At 43.2% G+C, this 22028-nt stretch overlaps 2 protein-coding genes across 5 annotated transcripts in view; one reads left to right on the top strand and one right to left on the bottom strand.

Moving 5' to 3' along the window:
* LOC120317325 (gamma-secretase activating protein) overlaps positions 1–3805 on the top strand; it is a 45934-nt gene extending 42129 nt beyond the window's left edge. For 2 of the 3 annotated variants that reach the window (XM_039363837.1, XM_039363836.1), the window contains exons 29-31: positions 1145–1249; positions 2368–2461; positions 2922–3805. In XM_039363837.1, coding sequence (XP_039219771.1) covers positions 1145–1249; positions 2368–2461; positions 2922–3013 — 291 coding nt within the window. In that variant the 3' untranslated portion in view covers positions 3014–3805. Of the gene's footprint in view, positions 1–1144; positions 1250–2367; positions 2462–2921 lie in introns of those variants that run through there. The other variant, XM_039363839.1, reaches the window with a different exon arrangement.
* A 1089-nt stretch (positions 3806–4894) lies between these two features.
* CCDC146 (coiled-coil domain containing 146) overlaps positions 4895–22028 on the bottom strand; it is a 73313-nt gene continuing 56179 nt past the window's right edge. Inside the window, exons 11-19 of one of the 2 annotated variants that reach the window (XM_039363834.1) lie at positions 19045–19215; positions 17017–17105; positions 16723–16887; positions 14653–14877; positions 12200–12428; positions 9086–9214; positions 8128–8265; positions 6853–7101; positions 4895–5287 (exon numbers count right to left, since the gene is read on the bottom strand). In XM_039363834.1, the coding sequence (XP_039219768.1) occupies positions 5084–5287; positions 6853–7101; positions 8128–8265; positions 9086–9214; positions 12200–12428; positions 14653–14877; positions 16723–16887; positions 17017–17105; positions 19045–19215 (1599 nt within the window). In that variant the 3' untranslated portion in view covers positions 4895–5083. The remainder of the gene's footprint in view (positions 5288–6852; positions 7102–8127; positions 8266–9085; positions 9215–12199; positions 12429–14652; positions 14878–16722; positions 16888–17016; positions 17106–19044; positions 19216–22028) is intronic. The other variant, XM_039363835.1, reaches the window with a different exon arrangement.

Below are 22028 nucleotides of genomic sequence, written 5' to 3'. Positions count from 1 at the left end.
TCATACGTAAATGCCAATTGGCAAGCATCTGAAGTCTGACCCTGGGGATGTTGCAATGGTCCTAAGTGTGAAAAACGGTCACCAGTTCCTTTTGCAGGGCCGTGGTGACTTCGAACAATTGCTAAAGGAACAGTTGCAAGTCAAAGGACTATCGGTAGTTGAATTTGGAGTGTTACAAAAAACAAAAAACAAACCCGGAGTGGGTTAAAAGATTAAACTGTAAAATAGGCTAATGGTATTCTATATGCCGTATATTCCGGTGTATAAGACGACTGGGCGTATAAGATGACCCCCAACTTTTGAGAAGATTTTCAGGCTTTAGAAAGTCATCTCATACGCCAGAAAATACAGTACAATATTGAATTTCTGTTTATAGATGAGCATAATAGGTGCTCCTTTGCTGCTAGAAAGCTTTGTCCTGTTAGTGCAGTGGTTCTCAACCTGTGGGTCAGGACCCCATTTGGGGTCGAACGACCATTTCACAGGGGTCGCCAAACAACGCAGTCCGCCATTTTTCCCCCTCTTTTCCTTAGCTGTGCTCCTCCCTTTTATTCTATTGGCTTTTGAAAGCCAATAGAATAGACTCTCTTGAATAGAGTCTAATTCTATTGGCTTTCAAAAGCCAATAGGAATTGTCCAGGCTGTCTCTGCCCCGCTGAGCCCGCCAAAAGTCCCATTTTGCAAACGGTGCTGCACCAGTTGAGTAGTCCTCGACTTACGACTGGTTGAGTAGTCCTCGACTTACGACCGGTTAGGGGTCGGGGCATTAAAAAGGTTGAGAACCACTGTGTTAGTGCTTATTTCTGTAAAAAAATAGGGCTGGCCACTAGGGGGCAGATTGGTTTTAAATTCAGAGAACAGCTACCCGTATATTCCTGCGTATAAGACGATCCCTGACTTTTGAGATTTTGAGGCTTTAGAAAGTCGTCTTATACACCGGAAAATACGGTACTTTACAGGTAAAGGGCAATTCTGTCCACACCTGTCCTGTACGTAAAAAAAAAAAACCGCTATTCACACAAGTGTGTGGTTTATCATGAATGTTGGTTCCACCCCTGAAGGAACAGATTCAGTTCTCCAAGTTCCAGTTCATATTTGATATTTAAAAGGTTCCCTCCGCCCTTTTCTTCTTTTGCCCCTGCAGGCAATTGGTTGCAAGGTGTGTCAGCTGTGGACCCATTCTTTAAGCACAGCTGTTATTGCGAGGAACTATGTGAAACTCTTATTTGAGAAACTCAGCAACGAACAGGTAAAAGTTTGATCACCTGTTAAGAATGTGGGCTAGTTTGTCTCTGCTCCTTTTCATTAAAAAAAAAAAAAAAATCTGGGTCTGAATAAGATACAGATATTGAAGTTAGATTCCCAGGAGCAAGGCTTCAGGTGTTCACATCTTCCCCTCCTTAGCTTTTTTGCGAGTTGAAATCTCCAGTACCTTTAAGATGCTTAGAGTAACAGAGTTGGAAAGGACCTTGGAGGCCGTCTAGTCCAACCCCCTGCTCAGGTTTTTATATACCTATATTATATAGATGTCACACCTGTGACAGGTAAAAACATGCTTTTTTTGAAAAAAAACAGGTGAAAACATGCTTTTTTTGAAAAACAGCGCCATCTGTTGGACGTAATCTCTATATCTGCACACACAATGGAACAACAAAAAATATTGTATACCCACAAGGATTGTGAAATTAAACATATTACAAACGTGCACTTTCTCTTTTCTTTCTTGAGCCACAGCAATGAGTGGCTGGGTACAGCTAGTAGAATAATAGAATAGAATAGAATAGAATAGAATAGAATAGAATAGAATAGAATAGAATAGAATAGAATAGAATAGAATAGAATAGAATAGAATAGAATAGAATAGAATAGAATAGAATAGAATAGAATCTGGAAGGGACCTTGGAGGTCTTCTAGTCCAGCCCCCCGCTCAAGCAGGAGAATCTATACCATCTCAGACAGGTAATTGTCTAGCCTCTTCTTAAAAATCTCCAGTGATGGAGCACCCACGATTTCTGGAGACAACTTCTGTTCCCCTGGTTGATTGTCCTCACTGTCAGGAAATTTCTCCTTAATTCCAGGTTGCTTCTCTCCTTGATTAGTTTCCACCCGTTGCTTCTCGTCCTGCCTTCTGATGCTCTGGTGAATAACGTGACCCCTTCTTCTTTGTGGCAGCTCCTCAGATACTGGATCACTGCTATCATGTCTCCCCTGTTTCTTCTTTTTCTTTAGATTAGCCAAACCCAAATCCCACAGCCGTTCTTCGTATGTTTTGATCTCTTTGCCTCTGATTCGTCTAAAAAATTAATTCCTTGAAACATGGAGTTAAATTATAGCCATTCAGTGCTGGAATGCATTCTTCTCTTGCAGTATAATATACCATTTATGGACAGAATACCCACCCAAATTGAGTTTCTCCCACTCAACTATTTGATGGCTATCATCACAGAGATGGAACGTCAAGGTAAGTCTATTTCCTTCTGTTTTATTGTAGCTTAATTGAGTTTATCTTGGTTTAGATGATAATCGTATTTAATGTCTATGTTATGCTTGTGAAATGTTTTAAAATACATTCATGATGTACCAATTACATGCATAAGGTATCGCGATTCATATTCTCGTCCTGGATGTGCAAATGGAAAGCAGTTGCATGTTTCCGACACGTGCAGAAACTGGTTTTTTTTTATTAGTTTATAATCTAAACTACAAAAAATACAAAAGAAAACATTAGAAAAATAAGGGAGGGAAAAATATATGACAAAGGGAAAAAAATAAAAAGATGTGTTTGTCCAGCTGGGTTAAAAAGCAAAACAATTGCAAACTGAAATGAGCGGTTTTAGTTTTACTGATGACCCTGGCGATCGACGTCCAGCCCATGATATTATTTCTATATAATATTATTTCTCTGCATGATTCTTTCCTAGGATGGACAGCTTCTATGGAAGACACCAACATGAACGCAAGATTGGTTGAAGAGGTGACCCTGAAACACACTACAATGTTCTTGGATCTTTAACTTATTTCATTAGCAAGACAAAATTATGAATCCAGGAGCTTCAGAATGTTGCTGGGCCTCGTAACATCTGCACAACATCTGCAATCCAGAGAAGAGACGGGTATGAAGCTCTTAACAGGATGCCCAAAAGAAATATCACAACTTTGGTTTACTGCTGACCAGAATTCGTTATAACTTTTAAAAATGGCTCAGTGATTCTGCAAATGGTTCTGAAGACAAAATATTTTAAATTCGGGTGGTGCTAAATTTTCATTTTCAAACCAGTTCCCTCTCCTGGAAGGAGTGGCCTGTTCCAATGATGAAGAAATATTTTTCTGAATTAGAAAAAGGGTATTTTGGAATTCAGAATAGCCCAAGCTATTGGGGTTTGTTTTTTTGCATCAATGTAAATAGGTGGACTGGAATATTCCGAAATAAATTTTTATAATCCGATATTCAAACGGATGGGAGGTCGTCTCACTGTAACATTACAAGAATAAAACTGAATCTGACTTCAGCGTAGTATTTATTATTAATAGGATATTGTGCTGCTGAGCCCCCGAAGCAATTGCGGTTCTGAGTAAATTACAAAATTAGGATTAAATAGAGGGAATGTCGGAGTGAAACACACGGACGTTAGCTTTTAAATTCTTACTTACAACATTGGATAATATAATGGACCGATAAGGAGGTGGCAGCTATCGTATTATGTATATATGAGATACACCCACAAACAGGGTGCTATAGAATATTGCAGTTGAGAAACCAGAACTTGGATGTAAATGGAAATAAATGTATAGATTTGGAACTGGACTTCGATGTCTTTATTGCATTGATGTCATAGACTTTCTGTGCGTTTTCTCATCGTTTAAATGTACTGCAAGGAGGTTTCTGCAGGCAACAAAGAAAAGTCAAGATGGCATGCCAAACCATAGGAAAGGCTTGGGGTTAAAGGCCCACCCTCTTTTTATATGCAGTGTTGGTAGGAGTGTGTTGTTTAAATGCTTGTTTGTTTGAGCTGGCAATTCCTAGATTAGGGTGTTTACTGCTTGCTTGCTTGCTTGCTTGATAAATAGGTATTAATCCCTGTTTATCTGAGTGTTGATTTGCTGGTGTTCTGATCTTTTTGTTTCCTTGTTCAGCTTTTTCCTCTTGTGGTAGAAAATCTTTTTACTCAAGAGCTTACACGTATAGTAAGGATCAAAACCACGGTTTCGGTGTCCAAACAGGATTGAAAGAATTAACTGTGCAGAAATACAGTTGAAATCTGTTTCTCCAGCTGGTTTTTTTTTTTTTTTTTTGCTTATGCTACCGATTTATTAGATTTTGATCCAGCTTTTTTTGTTCAGAAGCTCAAGGTGACGTGCATAGCCCTTTTATTTTATCACCCCCACAATCCCTGAGCTTGGTTGGGCTCTGAGCAAGGGAGGGCCCCAAATAATCCACTTAACCCCCTGGATGTGGAAGGACTTGAACCCGGATCTCCTATCCTGATCCAACACCTTCACATTGAATAATAATTTAAAAAAGTATGTATTAAAACAAAACGTAGCGCGATGGAAGTTTCTATTTTACGACAGCTGGGGCTTCCAAATATTGCCTTAAATGTTTCCATTCCAAACGAAGAAAAGTATAGTAAATGACGACAGCATTTTGCCATACCAGAAGAAACGACGAGCATTCGTGTGTGTGTGTGTGTGTGTGTGTGTGTGTGTGTGTGTATCAGCTGACAGAAGTGAGGAGAGCCTGTGGCCTGGAGGTTAATACAGCTGCCTAATGTGCAAGCGGCCCAGGTTCGAATCTCAGAAGGGTATGGCTAGCTGATGAGAGCTAAATAGCTCGAAATAGCTATACTAGTCTCCCTTTAACTCTTTGTCAGCAAAATCTAAATATAGATATAGATATATTTTCAAACATTTATTTCATCAGACCCCAGGAAGTTTCAAGAAGGCAAAAACATTCCCACAGCTCTGAAGCCACACATTTTCACGCCCGCCTCTTGTAATCCGGAGGAACTCCCTTTTGTCGAGTCAAAAGTGGAGCATTTCTCCTCGGCCAGCAGTTTTCTCCTTCCACAGAAGTTGGAGTCTCTCAGATTTCGATGGGCTTCACGATTGGCTTCCTGAGGTGTCTCATGTTTGCGCTGGGCTCGCTGGGTTTGAACGGCGCTAGCGCCCCGTAAGGCCTCGGTAGTGGGAGAACGTTTTCGTCATCGGGGATGTAGGCGTTGGGACGCTGTTCCGCCGTCGTGTGGATGGCGGTGGGCAGGGCTGCCTGTTCTTCTTCCAGAGCCTGCTGGAGGAACAGAATATGGGGGTCAGCATTAAATTTATTCTCAGCCGCTGACTAAGATGCATTGAGGTCAAGGTAATGATTTCAAAGCTAAACCAGCTGATATAATGTATGCTGTAATGATGGGAATGACTCAGCAGGGTCTGTGTCTATTTAAGAGCCTTGTATAAAAGGAAAGATGTTTTCTCTTCTGTATTCCTGCTGTAACTGCTGTGTTGAAGACTGCTGTATTACAACGTGTATGTATATTGTTTCTGATATTGTAGATAGTGTAAGAAAAACCATCATTTAACACAGACCACTGTTTACTGTGTTTCCTCCTGGGTTAGCTCAGCGCAATAAGACTGTGCCTGCTCTGACAATTGATCTGCTAGAACAGGGGTCCCCAACCTGTGGCCTGCTGGCCGAGGAACAGGCTGGCCAGCACTGCCCATGTAAGCACACACTCACATCCCCACTCGCGCTAGCACCGATGCTGCTACGCAAGCGTAGCATTTGCGTGTGCACCTGCACGTGTGTGTAAAACGTTTCACCTCTCCCTTTCCCTCCGGTCCTCCAACTGAGAAAGGTTGGAGACCTCTGTATTAGAAGAGTCCCTCTGTGCTGTCTGACTTCAGAGCAATTGTATAGCAATAGCAGTTAGACTTATACAGCGCTTCACCGTGCTTTACAGCCCTCTCTAAGCGGTTTACAGAATCAACCTATTGCCCCCCAACAATCCGGGTCCTCATTTTACTGACCTTGGAAGGATGGAAGGCTGAGTCAATCTTGAGCTGGTCAGAATCAAACTCCTGGCAAAGTTAGCTGGCAATACTGCATTCTAACCACTGTGCCACTATGCCTTCACACCCACAAGAGACCTAAGTCCAGTCCACCTTCTATTCCAGTGATGGTGAACCTTTTAGAGACTGAGTGCCCAAAAACTGGTCCCGTCCCTGCTCCACCCTGCCCCGCCCCTGCTCCTCCCCCACCCTGCCTGCCCGCAGGGCCACTCACCACCTCCAGGGCCTGCCGCATATCGCCCAGCAGTGCTATGGCGGCCACGCCCTCTGCCCATGCCCCACAGCATCAACTGCATGATGGGGCGTGAGGGTAGAGTCTTGTCTACGCTGCCTGGCTGCCATGTCCTTGGCTGCACTGCTCTGCGTGGGCCATGCTCGGGGGCGACCCTCCTTCAGGGGGGCTGCTGGAGGGGAGGAGGTCGTGGGGGGAGGCAAGGCTGGGGCAATGGCACGTGTGCCCACAGAGAGGGCTCCGAGTGCCGCCTCTGGCACCCGTACTATAGGTTCACCACCACTGTTCTATTCCACTGACTCTTATCTACTGCCAATTTCCCTTGACCGTTAGTAGCTCAGATTCTTGGAGAGAGCTTCAGCTTGCCCTAAACCTTTATCCCCATTTCAACTGTCTGGATCTTCTGATTTCCCCGGCGCTTGACCACCATCTTCTCGTGATGTTCCAGGACTTGGGACATTTTTACAGACTCTACGCTGCTTTGCCCACTGACCAAAGCTGCCTCCCTCCTGAAAAATATCGATGTTCTGAGAAAACCCGTTGTGAAGGCTCACTTTTTCTCGCGCTTCGCTTGCAACTTGATGCATTTTTTCATCCCGCAGGACCCGGAGCCAATCCTGTTCGATGTCCCTAGGAGGAGGAAGGCCTTTGGCCAGTCGGGAGACCACGGACAGCACGGTCTGCTCTTTGTCCCGCATCTCTTGCTGCAGGTTAATGGCCACGGCCTGGTGCATGGACAGCTCCGCGATGAGGGCCATTATCTTCTGGGTGGTGCTCTTTATTTTCTCTTGAAGCACGTTCATCTGGAAGGAATCGCAGGAGCAAAGAGCATAGAATCCTACGGCGGGAAGGGGTCCTCTAGTCCAGGGTTCCCCAACCTATGGGTCGTGGGGTCCTCTAGCCCAGGGTTCCCCAACCTATGGGTCGTGGCCGGGTATTGGCCTGAGGTCTCTTGGCCAGCGGGCCGCAGAAATGGCTGGCCAGGGCATGCACATGTGCGGCACCCATTCTCCCCCTGCTTGCGCTAGTGCCCATGGCCCTGTTTGCGCGAACGGGAACCCTAGCGCGGGGGGCGTGTGCACCCCATTTGCGCATGCACGAATGGGCTGCTAGCACGGGAGTGTGTGTGCGTGGCCCATCTGCGATGCATGAACGGGCGCTAGCCGCCACGGGGATGCACAGCCCTTCGCGCATGGTGCCAGCGCATGCCGCATGCACGAATGCAGCCACTAGTACCGTGCCAGTGGGCGTGGCCCTGTTTGTGTGCTCGCACGCACGCGGGCACGAAGTAATTTGGAAGCTGCTCTCCCCTCTGGGCCGCAAGCCCGGAAAGGTTGGAGAACTCTGTTCTAGTCCAACCCGCCACACACATACCCTCTCAAAGCTGACAACCTTGTATCATCCCAGTTGAATGGTGGCCCAGTTTATTTTTGAAAATATCCTGCTTGCCATTGCCACCAAAAGCCTAAATTGGGTTTATAGTCGTCCTTTGTTTAGTGACCGTTCAAAGTTATGACGGCAGTGAAAAAAGCAACTGATGACCGTTTTTCACGCCTAAGGCCATTTACGTGATCAAAATTCGGACGCTTGGCAACTGCTTCATATTTACGACGGTTGCCTTTAGTGACCTTCCGACAAGCAACGTCAACGGGAATGCCAGATTCACTGGACAAACGGGTTACTAACTGATCAACTGCAGTGAGTCCCTTCGCGACTTCTGCGCAAGAAAGTTTGTTAAGATGGAGCAAAGTTGGGACAATTGCGGCTGTCCGACGAGGACGACCTGCACAAGGAACTGGCATCATCAAACCAAACCACAGCGACGCTACCTTTTTAGCCAGGATTAATGTCTCCTCCTTGCTGTTTTCTGCCTTGACGCTGACTTTCTCCGTCATCCGAGAAACTTGCTCGTAAATAAAGTCCTTTTCCAGCAGTTTTTCCTCTTTCCGAGTCAGCTGAATTTCTAACTATATAGCAAAGAGCAAAGGTATAAAAGCAGGCAGAGGCTAATGTTCTAGTTGGTTCTAGTTGCGTTTTTAACAACAAAATCCTGCTAATCCAAAGGCCAATTTTTTTTGGGGGGGGGAATCTCCTAATTACTCTCTGGGAAAATGAAATGGAAGTTGGGGAGCCTGCAGGGATGGGGAGAATGCCCACCCTTTGACCCTGGTTTGCCCAGCCGTGCTGGGATTATGCACGAAAAAGTGGGAGAGATATGCGGGAGCTCCATCATTTCATAGGAGTTGGGGTCCTTTGGGGTCCCTGAGCTTGGTGGGTTTTCTTGTAGACGTTTCATTACCAAACTAGGTAACACGATCAGTGCTAGAAGAGAGTGGGGTTTGTGGAGAGGAGGAGGAGAACTATGGGGTCCTTGGTGCTCTCTGAGTTTGGTGGTTTCCTTGCAGATGTTTCACTACCAAATTAGGTAACGCCATCAGTGCTAGAAGGGGGTGGTGTTTGTGGAGAGGAGGAGGAGGAGGAGGAGGAGGAGGAGGAGGAGGAGGAGGAGAACAACAATTATGGGGTCCTTGGTGTTCTCTGAGCTTGGTGGTTTCCTTGCAGACATTTCATTACCAAACTAGGTAACGCCATCAGTGCTAACTGATGTCATAGGGGTGTGTGGAGAGCTGGTGGGAAAACACGGCAATGCGATGCTGTTTTTGGCACCAGTCTCGTGAGTTTTTTATGCGTGTGTCAAGGCCTCTCCTCCCCCCCCGCCCTTTTAATCCAGTGACTATGGGAAGATGGGGATTTGCTGCGAGGGTGTTCTGGCAGACTGGGTGTTACCTCCTCTATCTTTTTGAAGAGGTCTTGCACGGAGGGATCCTTTCCAGGCAACGCCCTGGTTCTGTTTTCTCGATCCGGATCTGTGAACAGCTTCTCCAGGCTCTTAATTTTGTCCTTGCACTGTGAAAACTATCAGGCAAAATCGACAAGTGGATCCTAAGCAACTGGCTTGGTAAGGCGGCGGTTGTCCTCTTCATCATCATCATTACAAAACAAAATACTAGAACAAGTGAAGATTCTCCTTCCTAGAGCAATTGGACCCCCACCTCTCCCTCCCTCCCTCCCTCCTTCCCTTCATCTTTCTTTCTTTCTTTCTTTCTTTCTTTCTTTCTTTCTTTCTTTCTTTCTTTCTTTCTTTCTCTTTCTTCCCTTTCCTTTCCTTTCCCTCCCCTCCTTTCTTTCTTTCCTTCCTTTCCTTTTTTCTTTCTTTCTTTCCTTCCTTTCCCTCCCTCCTCTCCTCTTTCTTTCTTTCTTTCTTTCTTTCTTTCCTTCCTTCCTTTCCTTCCCTCCCCTTTCTTTCTTTCTTTCTCTTTCTTTCCTTTCCTTTTCCTCCCTCCCCCTTTCTTTCATCTTTTTTCCTTCCTTCCTTTCACTCCCTCCCCTTTTTCTTCTTTCTTTCTTTCTTTCTTTCTTTCTTTCTTTCTTTCTTTTCTTTTCTTTTTTCCTCTTTCTTTCCTTTCCCTCCCTCCCCTCTTTCTTTCTTTCTTTCTTCCTTCCTTTCCCTCCCTCCCCTCTTTTTTCTGTTTCTTTCTTTCTTTCTTTCTTTCTTTCTTTCTTTCTTTCTTTCTTTCTTTCTTTCTTTCTTTCTTCCTTCCTTCCTTTCCTTTCCTTTCCCTTCCCTTCCTTTCCTTTCCTTTCCTTCCGCAAAACAAATTCTAAGAAAACAGGACTCAGCCACAAAAACGAGCATTTTCTCAAAAAAAAAAAAAAAAATTAGCAGGTGATTCATTCTCTGGAACTACTACTTCTCTCTTTTTTTTTTCTTGCAAAGTTACACCATCCACTTGCTTCCTGTTTTCAGAAGTTAACTTGCATCACAGGAAAAAGGTGTAAATAACACCACCACCACCCAGAAAAATTAGAACCTCAGCAAAAATCGCTTAAAAGGGAAGGGGAGAACTAACATGGGAAAATAAGGTTAAAAAAAAAATAAAAACTGACGTCCCTTCCCGAGAACACTTTGTTTTAAAAATTGGCTGGGCTGCTGCATTTCAGGAAAATGACAAATGTTGGTGAGGATCCACAATAGCCGAACGGGACACTCCATGCTACAAAATGAAAAGTGCTAAGGGGGAAAAAAAATGCATGTACCTCCAAATAACAGGATGTGGTTGTCGTTCCAGCGAACACTTAAATGTGCAAGCGGCACAGCGACATATAATATTTACACCTGCCATCGTTAGTCCCTGCCATCCTGTACGTTACATCCAGAGCGCATTTATGAAACGACTCAGCAAAAAAAATCACTGGCCAAGATTTCTCCCCAGACAGCTAGAAATTGGCTCAACAAGATTGTTGTTAGTTGCGAAGTCGTGTCTAACCCATGGGCAACGTTCCTCCAGGCCTTCCTGTCCTCTACCATCTTCTGGAGTCCCTTGAAGCTCACGCCTCCTGCTTCAGGGACTTCCTCCAGCCCCCTCATTCTCTGTCATCCCCTCCTTCTCTTGCCCTCCATCTTTCCCAGCATCAGGCTCTTCTCCAGTGAGTCCTTCCTTCTCATTAGGTGGCCAAAGGACTTGAGTTTCAACTTCAGGATCTGGTCTTCTAAAGAGCAGTCAGGGTTGATCTCCTCTAAGACTGACCGGTTGGATCGCCTTGCAGTCCAGGGGACTTGCAGGAGTAGATTACTGTATCAGATTAAGGAAGATCTAGCTAGTTCTAGTTGAAAGGATATATTCTACTGCCAGGAGAGCGGCAGTGTCCGGGGTTCACCCGAGCCCCTTTTGCGAACGTCTGACAAGCAAAGTCAATGAGGAAGTCCAGATTTGCTTAACGAACGTTGTACTCATTTAACAATTGCAGCGATTCACTCTTAACCACTGTGGCAGGAAAGAGCGTAAAATGGGGCAAAACTCAACCAAGGTCTCCCTTAGCAACAGAAAATTGGGGCTCGGTTCTGGGTGCGAGTTGAGGCCTACGTGTACTGTTCCAGACAAACGGTTGCCCAATCTCTTCTTAAACACCTCCAGGGACGGAGTACCCACAACTTTTTTTGAGGCGAGCCCAAGGATTAAAATCGAAACAGAGTTTATCTTCTGTAGAACTGTTTGGCTGAGCCGAGCCATTGTTTGACATTAATAGAAGTGAAACTACATTTAGGCTTATATTAGAATGGTTTCTAGACAACGGAACATAACACACCACAACTTGGTTTTCTTCTTTTTTAAAAAATGAAAGCTCAAATAAAGAACTTACAGAGTTCCTCTTTTGAACAGAAACCTTTTAAGATCCTTGCGGAGCAAGGATTTAGTCACCACAGATGCAGAGGTTTCCCTCTGGTTCAACTTCCAAAAGCCTGAATAGCTGCTACTATTCCTAGCAGAGGTCCCTAACCATTTGGGACAAGAGACCGGTTCCGTGGAGAGAGATTTTCCCACGGACTGGAGAGTGTGTGTGGTTTTGTGTGCTGCCTGCATCCTGCGGATGGGGCTTTGCTTGTTTGTGTGGACCGGTTGCTGGCGGGCTACAGCCCGCTACCGGTTCACGGACCAGGGGTTGGGGATCCCTGAACTAGAGGAATAGCAGCAGCCCATGGGGTACAATCCCAGTTGCAATGTATGGCTGTGAAAGTTGGACCATCAGAAAGGCTGAGCGCCAAAGAATGGAGGCCTTTGAACTCTGGTGCTGGAGGAGACTCCTGCGAGTCCCCTGGACTGCAAGGCGATCCAACCGGTCAGTCCTAGAAGAGATCAACCCGGACTGCTCTTTAGAAGGCCAGATCCTGAAGTTGAAACTCAAATACTTTGGCCACCTAAAGAGAAGGAAGGACTCACTGGAGAGGAGCCTGATGCTGGGAAAGATGGAGGGCAAGAGAAGAAGGGGATGAGGGTTGGACTAAATGACCTCCAAGGCCCCTTCCAAGTTTTTTTATTATTATTATTATTACTTGCTTACTTGAATCTGAAGGACTACTAAATCGGCATCAAGAGTCCTCTTCGTGGGCAACATTTTCACGGATAATTCAATCTGCCTTTTTTTCTCTATCATCTTCAGCTTCAGGTAGCGTATCTTCTCGTCCATCACGTTAATCTCGATGTCGCCGTTGCGGCTCATCATTTCCTGAATGTTGATTTTTTCATAAAAAATGCAGACCTCTTCCTCCCGCTCAATGAGCTGAACCCCGCTGCAACAAAACCCAAAGCAAAGGCTTCAAAAAGGCAGATTATAAAAGATCCCTTTAATCGACACGGAATAAAGGCAGCCCTCAACGTACAACCGTTTGTTTAGTGACTGTTCAAAGTTACAACGGCACTGAATAAAGTGACTTAACGGCCAGTTTTCGCAGTTACGGCCTCTGCAGCGTCCTCGTGGTGATGTGATGCTTGCAACTGGCATGTACTTATGACGGTTTGCAGCGTCCGCTAGGGTCACATGACCTCCTTTGACAAGCAAGGTCAATGGGGAATCCAGATTCACTTAACAACCGGGTTACTAATTTAAGAACTTCAGCGATTCAGTTAACGAGGGCGACGAGGAATGTCGTAATAGGGGGCAAAATTCACTTCACAAATGCCTCGCTTAACAACATAAATTTGGGGCTCAGTGGCGGTCATACATTGAGGACTATCTGTATTAACAGTGCATTTATTGCCAGTCAAATCAAAGATACTTCATAAACTTCTTTTTCATTAAAAGGTGTTATTTTTTTCTCTTCCTTTACATTTTGTTTATTCAGTAGTAATTTCTGGGCTTTGGCTAGCCCAGGGGTGGGGAACCTTGGCTCTTTTATGACTCGTGGACTTCAACTCCTAGAATCCCTCAGCCAGCTTGGCTCAGCTTGGAAACCTCTCCCTTTCCCCTCAGCATGGCTGGCCCAGGAATTCTGGGAGTTGAAGTCCACAAGTCATAAAAGAGTCAACGTTCCCCACCCTGGAGTCCTCAACCTTGGCAAATTTAAGACTTGCGGACTTCAACTCCCAGAATCCCTGAGCCAGCATGGGGGAACTATGGCCCCTTCATGGCTTGTGGACTCCAACTCCCAGAATTCCTGAGCCAGCATGGGGAAACTATGGCCCCTTCATGGCTTGTGGACTTCAACTCCCAGAATTCCTGAACCAGCATGGCTCAGTTTGGAAACCTCTCCCTTTCCCCTCAGTGTACCTGGCTGAGGAATTCTGGGAGTTGAAGTCCAGGAGTCATGAAGGGGCCGTAGTTCCCCCATGCTGGCTCAGGAATTCTGGGAGTTGAAGTCCACCAATCATGAGGGGGCCACAGTTCCCCTATGCTGGCTCAGGAATTCTGGGAGTTGAAGTCCAGGAGTCATGAAGGGGCCATAGTTCCCCCACGCTGGCTCAGGAATTCTGGGAGTTGAAGTCCACAAGTCATAAAAGAGCCCAGGTTCCCCACCCCTGGACTAGATTAATATCAGCCACGTTTTGGGAGTCAAAATAATTTTTAAAAAAACCAGAATGGCTAATGTTTGGGTTCATTTTTTTTTTTTTTGTTCGACCTCTGAACAAATTGTTCGCTCCAATATAACTGCCTATTGTTTAGAAACCCGTTCCTATTTTTAAGAACAGTTGTTCGAGAACAAGCTTCACAGATTGAGAAATGTGTGACTACTTCAAAGAAATGTAAAAGCACATTCCTGGTTAGTCTTTCAAAGGCACATTGTGAAAAGTCAACGTTTGCTTCTCAAATAAGAAAGACGGGATAAACACTCAGCTAAATAAATAAATAGTTCAGCGGTATTGCCACAGAGTTATTAGGCAGATTGTGTTGTAACGCGGCCACACCAGCCACAACTTATTTCAACCGTGCATTCTTATAAAGGTTTATTTGGAAATTAGCCCATCGATGCTCACGCTCATATATGTTAAGACCAAAACATAGTCAAATTAATTAACAAAGGGTAAGAATGACACTTGTTAAATTACATTTTCTGGACAGGTAGTCCTCAACTAGTAACCGTTCATTTAGCGACCGTTTGAAGGGGCCACGGCGCTGAAAAAAGTGACTTATGGCCATTTTTCGTACTTACGGCCATTTTTCATATTTACGGCGGTTGCAGCATCCCCATGGTCACGTGATCAAAAACTGAGAAGCTTGGCAACGGACTCATATTTATGACCGTCACGGTGTCCTCGTGGGGGGGGTGTCACGCGATCCCCTTTTGCGATCGTCCTGACAAGCAAAATCAATAGGGGGGTGGCCCGATTCATTTAACGACCCTGTTAGTAACTTAACCACTTGCGTTGATTCAGTTAGCAACGGGGGCAGGAAAGGTCGTAGCCTGGAGCAAAACCCGTGTCTCGCTTAGCAACAAAGATGGGCTCCGTTGTGGTCGTACGCCGAGGATCTGCCTGGGTACCTCTCCCAGCTAAGGCGCCGAGGGCCCGTCTCCCTACCTTTCGTTCCGTCGCTGAACGGCCTTTTCGTAGGTTTTACGCAACTGGACCATTTCCTCCTCGATGTGGGTGAGGGTGTTGGTCAGCCTCTCAACGTCCATCAGCTGCTGCTCCCGTTTTTCCTTCATTTCCTGGAGGTTTTGACAGACCTTGCAAACGTCGCTCTGGATGCTATCCTTGATGGCCACGTTGTTTGCGTACTTCATCTGGTATTTCTGCAGTTTCCTGAAGACACACACACACACACAAAAAAAAAGACGAAGGAAACACAATTGCTCTTGACCCAGGGTCTTCAAAGTTGGCAACTTCAACCTTTTGAAGTTGAATTTAATAACAGCAGCAAGATTATTGGTGGGTCAATATTGGAAGAAAGACTCTCTGCCTTCTTTAGAAGAATGGGTATTTAAGGTTTCTAATTTAGCAGAAATGGCCAAAATTCCTGCTTATTTAAAGGACCATTCACAAGAGAGAGATGTCATTGTATGGAGGAGATGGATAGAACACATTCAGAAGAAATATGGAACTACAAAGTTTCATTTATTCTATGAGTAATGGATTTGTTTATATTTATTTATTTATTTATGAGACTTATATACCGCTTTAAGTGCAAGCACTCTCTAAGCGGTGTACACCAGTAAGCAATGTATGTATATATTTACATTGCCCCCAACAGTTTGGGTCCTCATTTTACCTACCCCGGAAGGATGGAAGGCTGAGTCAACCTTGAGCCGGTGAGATTTGAACCGCTGACCTGCTGAACACAGTCAGCTAAAGTGGCCTGCAGTACTGCACTCTAACTGCCACCTCGGCTCAAAATTATGATGTTAAAGTCTGAAGAGAGTTAAGGGTTAGTATGATTTTGGTTATTGTATAATTAGTGAACTTAAGTAGATTATGTTTAATATGTTTGTATAACCCTGTACTTGGCTCTGGGAAGTCGGGGGGGGGGGGAGGATGGGTTGGAGGTTAAATAGGTCAGATAAGTAGAAATAGGGGTTTTTTTTGTATATAATATTGATGTTTCAATTTGGAGAGAGGAATTGCTCCGGCATTTCCCCTGGACTGCACCCGGAGTGAGAAGATAGGAGGAAGGGGAGAAGTAAGTAGGAAGGTTGAGGAGAAGGAGGAGAGGGGGAGAGTGAGGAAGAAGAGGAAGAAGAGGGAAGTGAGAGAAGAGGTTAGAGGGTGGATGCGGTTTGGGGGGAGATGGGTGAGCAATACCGAAAGTTGTGTGTAATAAATTTATTTTATTCTGTATCTGAAGTACTTTTTATGAATGTAATGAAAAATTGAAAACAAAAACTTTTTTACAAAAAAGAAAAAAAAAGTTGGCAACTTGAAGACTGGTGGACTTCAACTCCCAGAATTCCTCAGCCAGCGTCCACAAGTCGTAAAAGGGCCGAGTTTGGAGACCCCTGGCAGAAGGATGCCCTATCAGAGAAGGGGGCTGGACTAGAAGACCTCCAAGGTCCCTTCCAACTCTTTTGTTCTCTCCTGTGCTTCGGATGTCCAGACAAGCAAAATCAACGGGGGGGGGCAGATTTACTTAGCAACCCTGTCACTAACTGAGCACCTTCAGTGATTCACTATGGAAAGAAAGGACGTAAAATGGGGCAAAATTCACTCAACGAATGTCTCGCTTAATGACAGAGGTTTTTTGGGCTCGTTTGTGGTCGTACGTCAAGGACTACCCGTAGTTTGTTTGTTTGTTTTTTGCAAGGAAGAAGAAACAAGACATCCCTTCACGAAGGACATTTCAAAGAACAAGAAAACTAAAGAAGCAGCGGAGATTCTTCGGCTATTTTCCTAAAACGTTAAGATGGCAAAGAAATCGTTTTGCTCGGAAAAGAGGCAATAAGAAATTTCCCCCTTTTTTCCCCCCCACTGGAATAAAGAATTTATAGGGAGCAGATTTTGACCTGTGGGGGAAATATTATCAAGAGTATAATTGAGAAGCAAATATAAAAAAGACCTGTACCCTTGCCCTTAAAAAAACAAACAAACCCTGATTTCTAAACGAAATCAAGGATGTTATTTTACCGGGTGAATCCTTTAAACCTGAATACTCACCTCTCTTTGATGACGGCGTTGTTCCTTAAAATTTCCATCTCGTTGTCGAGCATTTTGACTTTATCTTTCATTTCGTTCGTTTTCTGGCGAGCGCAGTGTACCAGATTCACCAGCTTGTTTCTCTCGTGTCGCACGACGTCGTACAGTTTGGCAAATTCTCTCATCCTGAAACACACACACACACCAAAAAAAAATAAGTATTTTAAGGAAAACACTGAAGCGGTCAACTTCCCTTTGTTTTTTTCCCCTCCCAATGTTGGGCGAGCAAAACCCCCACGGTAATAATCGTCTTACTGTCTCTGAATTTCTCTCTGTTTCTTGGTATGCTCCCTAATTTCAAAGTCTTTGGTTTTGATTTCTGCAATGATGTTATTCAGACGCAGCTGCAAAAAAAAAAAAAAAAAACAGAAAAAAACCCCCAGAAACAGCAGTGGATATTTGGGGAGCTGTCAAAATGGCCAGGCCGTTTCTAAAAATCAAGGCGGCCAAGATTATTCAAGAGTACGGTTCTCTTTCATTCCAAAAGAGAATGTATTTTGGGTTTTACCGATTCGACGGATTTGCCGAGACAGAAATGGCGAGCGCATACTAACGTAGAAATATCAAAAGGTTGAGATTTGATTTTAATGTCTGATTTTACTGCAACTGAGAGAGTCTTCCCCCTTTTTCGTTTTCCCTTTTTCTACTGTTTTTTTTAAAAAATATGTTTTATTGATTTTTTAACATACACCTTAATACAGCAGTTCTCAAGGTGGGTCGGGACCCCATTTGGGGTCGAACGACCATTTCACGGGGGTCGCCAAACAACACAGTCCGCCATTTTTTCCCCCTTTTCCTTAGCTGTGCTACTCCCTTTTATTCTATTGGCTTTTGAAAGCCAATAGAATAGACTCTCTTGAATAGAGTCTAATTCTATTGGCTTTCAAAAGCCAATAGGAATTGTCCAGGCTGTCTCTGCCCTGCTGAGCCCGCCAAAAGTCCCATTCTGCAAACGGTGCTGCACCAGTTGAGTAGTCCTCGACTTACAACCGGTTGGAGGGTCGCAGCATTAAAAAGGTTGAGAACCACTGGTTTAATATTTAGTAAAACATTGTGTTGTCTGGGTTAATATTTAAAAAACAAGCAATAACCATTAATTTTTATAATTCTGTAGTCCGTATGATAGCTTTACGTGATTTCCTCTTCTTCCGATAATATTCTCTTTTGCTGACCTTAAATTAATACAATTCTGGTTTAAATAAGAGAACAATTAAATATAAACATTTTTCTCAGGTTTCTGCAAGGGATAACCACATCACTATAAAGCTTCTTTTCACTGGTCCTCTGGATTTGCCTCATCGTAGGTCCTGCTTACATCCTTATTTAAATGTGTTTTCCCCACGATATTCAAATCTTAACCAATAAGTTGAAAACCCACCTGGTGAAGGTGCTGTCTATCCCACATTTTACTATCTTTCCAATGGGGAATGTCTAGCTTAGGGGTCTTCAAATGTGGCCACTTTAAGACTTGTGGACTTCAATTCCCAGAATGCCTCAGCCAGCCCTCAGGGCTGGCTGAGGCATTCTGGGAGTTGAAGTCCACAAGTCTTAAAGTGGCCAAGTTTGCAGACCCTTGGTTCTAGCTTGTCAACGGGGAAAGCCACATTCACGTAGCCATTGTGTTACTACTAACTTAACACCGGCAGTTCCTTTAACAACTGTAGCAAGGAAGGTCGTCAAATGAAGCAAAACTGGCTCAACAACTTGTCTTCCTCAGCCATGGACATCTGGGGCTCAACGGTGGTCATAACCCAAGGACTTTACCTGTACTTGGGAGTCCCAAGATGTTTTTTTTGAAAATTCAAGCTTCCCGAATGAGCACCTTAGAACTTTTGCAGAAAAGAACAAACCCGACTTACCGAGCGTCCCATTGTAAGTCCTAATTCTTCTCATTTCCCGCGGCATGTGAATGCAATAGAGGGAGAAGAACAATGATATTACAAGTAAGTTTAGACTTGCCAGAGGTCTGGATGTGAAACGGGTACGTCCCCGGTAGAGATGGGAAGGCTTGGGGGGAAAATTGGGGGGGGGGTTGTGTGGAAAAAAACAGGGTCTTTTTTCCCCCAAGCCATTTGGGGGAAAAAAAACTGGAAAAAACATCTGTTTTTTTCCCCCAATTTTTTCAGTTTTTTTCCCCCTAGGCCTTCCCATTTCTAGGCGTGCGTCGTGGGTCCTGTGCTGAAAACGAAGGGGAAGATAGGATGAATCGGATCCAACTCTATACGATGGATGCACGGGAAGTCCAGATGGGCCAAGATAGAAACTCTCCTGGAATTTTCTTACCTGGGCTTTCAAGAAATCCTTACACTTCTGTTCTCTCTCGTCGGCCTTCAGCTGGGTCATACGGATCGAGTTGTTGAGTTCTTCTCGGTAATGTTCTTGCGCCACGATCAGTTGGTCCTCTTCGGCGATGCACTGCTCAAGAATCCGCACTTCGGAATCGGTGGAGGTTTTCTGGGCAGGAAACAATCAGAGGGACATGTCAGGATGGGATAGGTTCATAAATCTATCTGTGGAAGAGGAATTTTGTGCCTTGGGTGCTGAACAGTGGAGCCCCTTGGTTGGTGTTCTCTGAGTTTGGTGTTTTGTGACCCAAACTCGTTAATGTCATCAGCACGGATGATGTTAGCTAGTTGGGTAATGAAACGTCTGCAAGAAAACCACCAAGCTCAGAGAGCACCAAGGACCCCACAGTCCTTCTTCTCCTTCTCCTCCATTGCACAAACCCCACTCCTTTCTAGCACTGATGATGTTACCTAGTTGGGTAATGAAATGTCTGCAAGAAAACAACCATTATTATTATTATTAATAATAATCTTAGAATAGATTCTATTCTATTATCATTTGTTGTTAATAATCTTAGAATAGATTCTATTCTATTATCATGTTATTGTTAATAATAATAATCTTAGAATAGATTCTATTCTATTATCATTTATTGTTAATAATAATCTTAGAATAGATTCTATTTTATTATCATTTGTTATTGTTAACAATAATCTTAGAATAGATTCTCTTCTATTATCATTTGTTAGTTAATAATAATAATAATCTTAGAATAGATTCTATTCTATTATCATTTGTTATTGTTAACAATAATCTTAGAATAGATTCTGTTATTATCATTTATTGTTAATAATAATCTTAGAATAGATTCTATTCTATTATCATTTGTTAGTTAATAATAATCTTAGAATAGATTCTATTCTATTATCATTTGTTATTGTTAATAATAATCTTAGAATAGATTCTATTCTATTATCATTTGTTATTGTTAACAATAATCTTAGAATAGATTCTATTCTACTATCATTTGTTAGTTAATAATAATAATCTTAGAATAGATTCTATTCTATTATCATGTTATTGTTAATAACAATCTTAGAATAGATTCTATTCTATTATCATTTGTTATTGTTAACAATAATCTTGAATAGATTCTATGTTATTATCATTTATTGTTAATAATAATCTTAGAATAGATTCTATTCTATTATCATGTTATTGTTAATAGCAATTTAGAATAGATTCTATTCTATTATCATTTATTATTGTTAATAATCTTAGAATAGATTCTATTCTATTATCATTTGTTATTGTTAACAATAATCTTGAATAGATTCTATTCTATTATCATTTGTTATATTTAATAATAATAATCTTAGAATAGATTCTATTTTACTATCATTTGATATTGTTAATAATAATAATAATCTCTACATTTCAACAATATACCAAGAAAAGATGTGGATTGTAACAGGGTGACAGAGAAAACACCACTTCAGCACTGCTGGACCCCTGGTTTCTCCTCTCTATTTAATTCTTATAATGCTAAATTGTTTTTATATTTATTTTTTTATTGTTCTGTTGCATGTTGCTGAGAATTGCTTTGGGGAGGGGCAGTGGCATATAAATTAAAGAAATAAATCAGTAACTGTACACAATAAATGTATCGGAGGGGAAAGAATATTCTTGACTTTTTGTTTAGAAGGTGCGCTACTTAAAATATTTTTAGGGGGTAATATAACTATGGTTTTATCAGAATAAAAAGTGGGGCTAAGGCTGGAATAAATAATGTAAGAGGTTTGTTTTTTTTTAATTTTGACTTTCTGGATAGCGGCCATGGAAAACTCCGAAACAATAAGGCACAGTGCTTGCTAAAGGCTATTTTTCTTCATGTTTGTTAGGTTTATATCCCTAAGGCGGGTCTGTACATAGCATCCCCACCTCCCGTTGTAAGCGCACAACAATAACAACAATGCTATGGGCTGAGCGGAAGCATGCAAGAGAGTTAAAGGGGGGTGGGATTCGAAACTGGGTTCCCCCACCGCTAACCCAACATTTTCACCACTGTGTGCCATATTCGGTGCCCAAAATACTGCATTACGCAGGACGGGAGTACAGTATCCCTCACGAAAGGAAAGGGATGACATGGAGGGAAAAACCAGATGCAGACCAAAGAGTTTCATGGAAAGCCAGGGCTGAAAATGGGGAGAGGAAATCTGGCAATCTGCCAAGCACGGGGTCACCCCTCCAGTTTTCTTCCCTGACGGAGCATTGAGGGGGGGGGAGAAGGAACAAGATGTCACAGGGGCACAGAGGAGTCCATTCACAGGGGCTGTGCAGCCAAACGGAAAAGGGATGGGAAACACTGACTGAAAGTGTTCTATCTACACCCCACATGTCCTCAGGACCTTGGCATCGCTTTCGTGATTTTCCTTCCCTTGAATTTTTCCTAACCATCATGGATGGATGGATGGATGGAGATAAATAGATATATAGATATACAGATATATAGATATAGATATATAGATAGATGATATAGATATAGATATAGATGATATAGATACATAGATATAGATATAGATAGGTAGGCAGATAGATAGATGATGGATGGATGATGGATGATGGGAGGGAGGGAGAAAGAGAGAGAGACTGACAAATAGATGACGGATGGATGATGGATGGAGAAGGATGGATGGATGGAGATAGATAGATAGATAGATAGATAGATAGATAGATAGATAGATATAGATAGACAGACAGATAGACAGGCAGATAGACAGGTAGATAGGATGGATGGATGGATGGTGGGAGGGAGGGAGAGAGAGATTGAAAAATAGATGACAGATGGATGGATGATGGATGGAGATGACAGACAGACAGATAGATAGATAGATAGATAGATAGATAGATAGATAGATAGATAGATAGATAGAGATAGATAGATGAGGGATGGATGGATAGACATGAAGAGAGAGAGAGAG

Source organism: Crotalus tigris, unplaced genomic scaffold (genome assembly GCF_016545835.1).
Source record: "Crotalus tigris isolate CLP2741 ecotype Arizona unplaced genomic scaffold, ASM1654583v1 scf7180000019599.1365583, whole genome shotgun sequence".
In the NCBI taxonomy this organism is placed as follows: Eukaryota; Metazoa; Chordata; class Lepidosauria; order Squamata; family Viperidae; genus Crotalus; species Crotalus tigris.
Note: the sequence above shows the minus strand (reverse complement) of the source record. Positions and strands in the feature narration are given on the sequence as shown.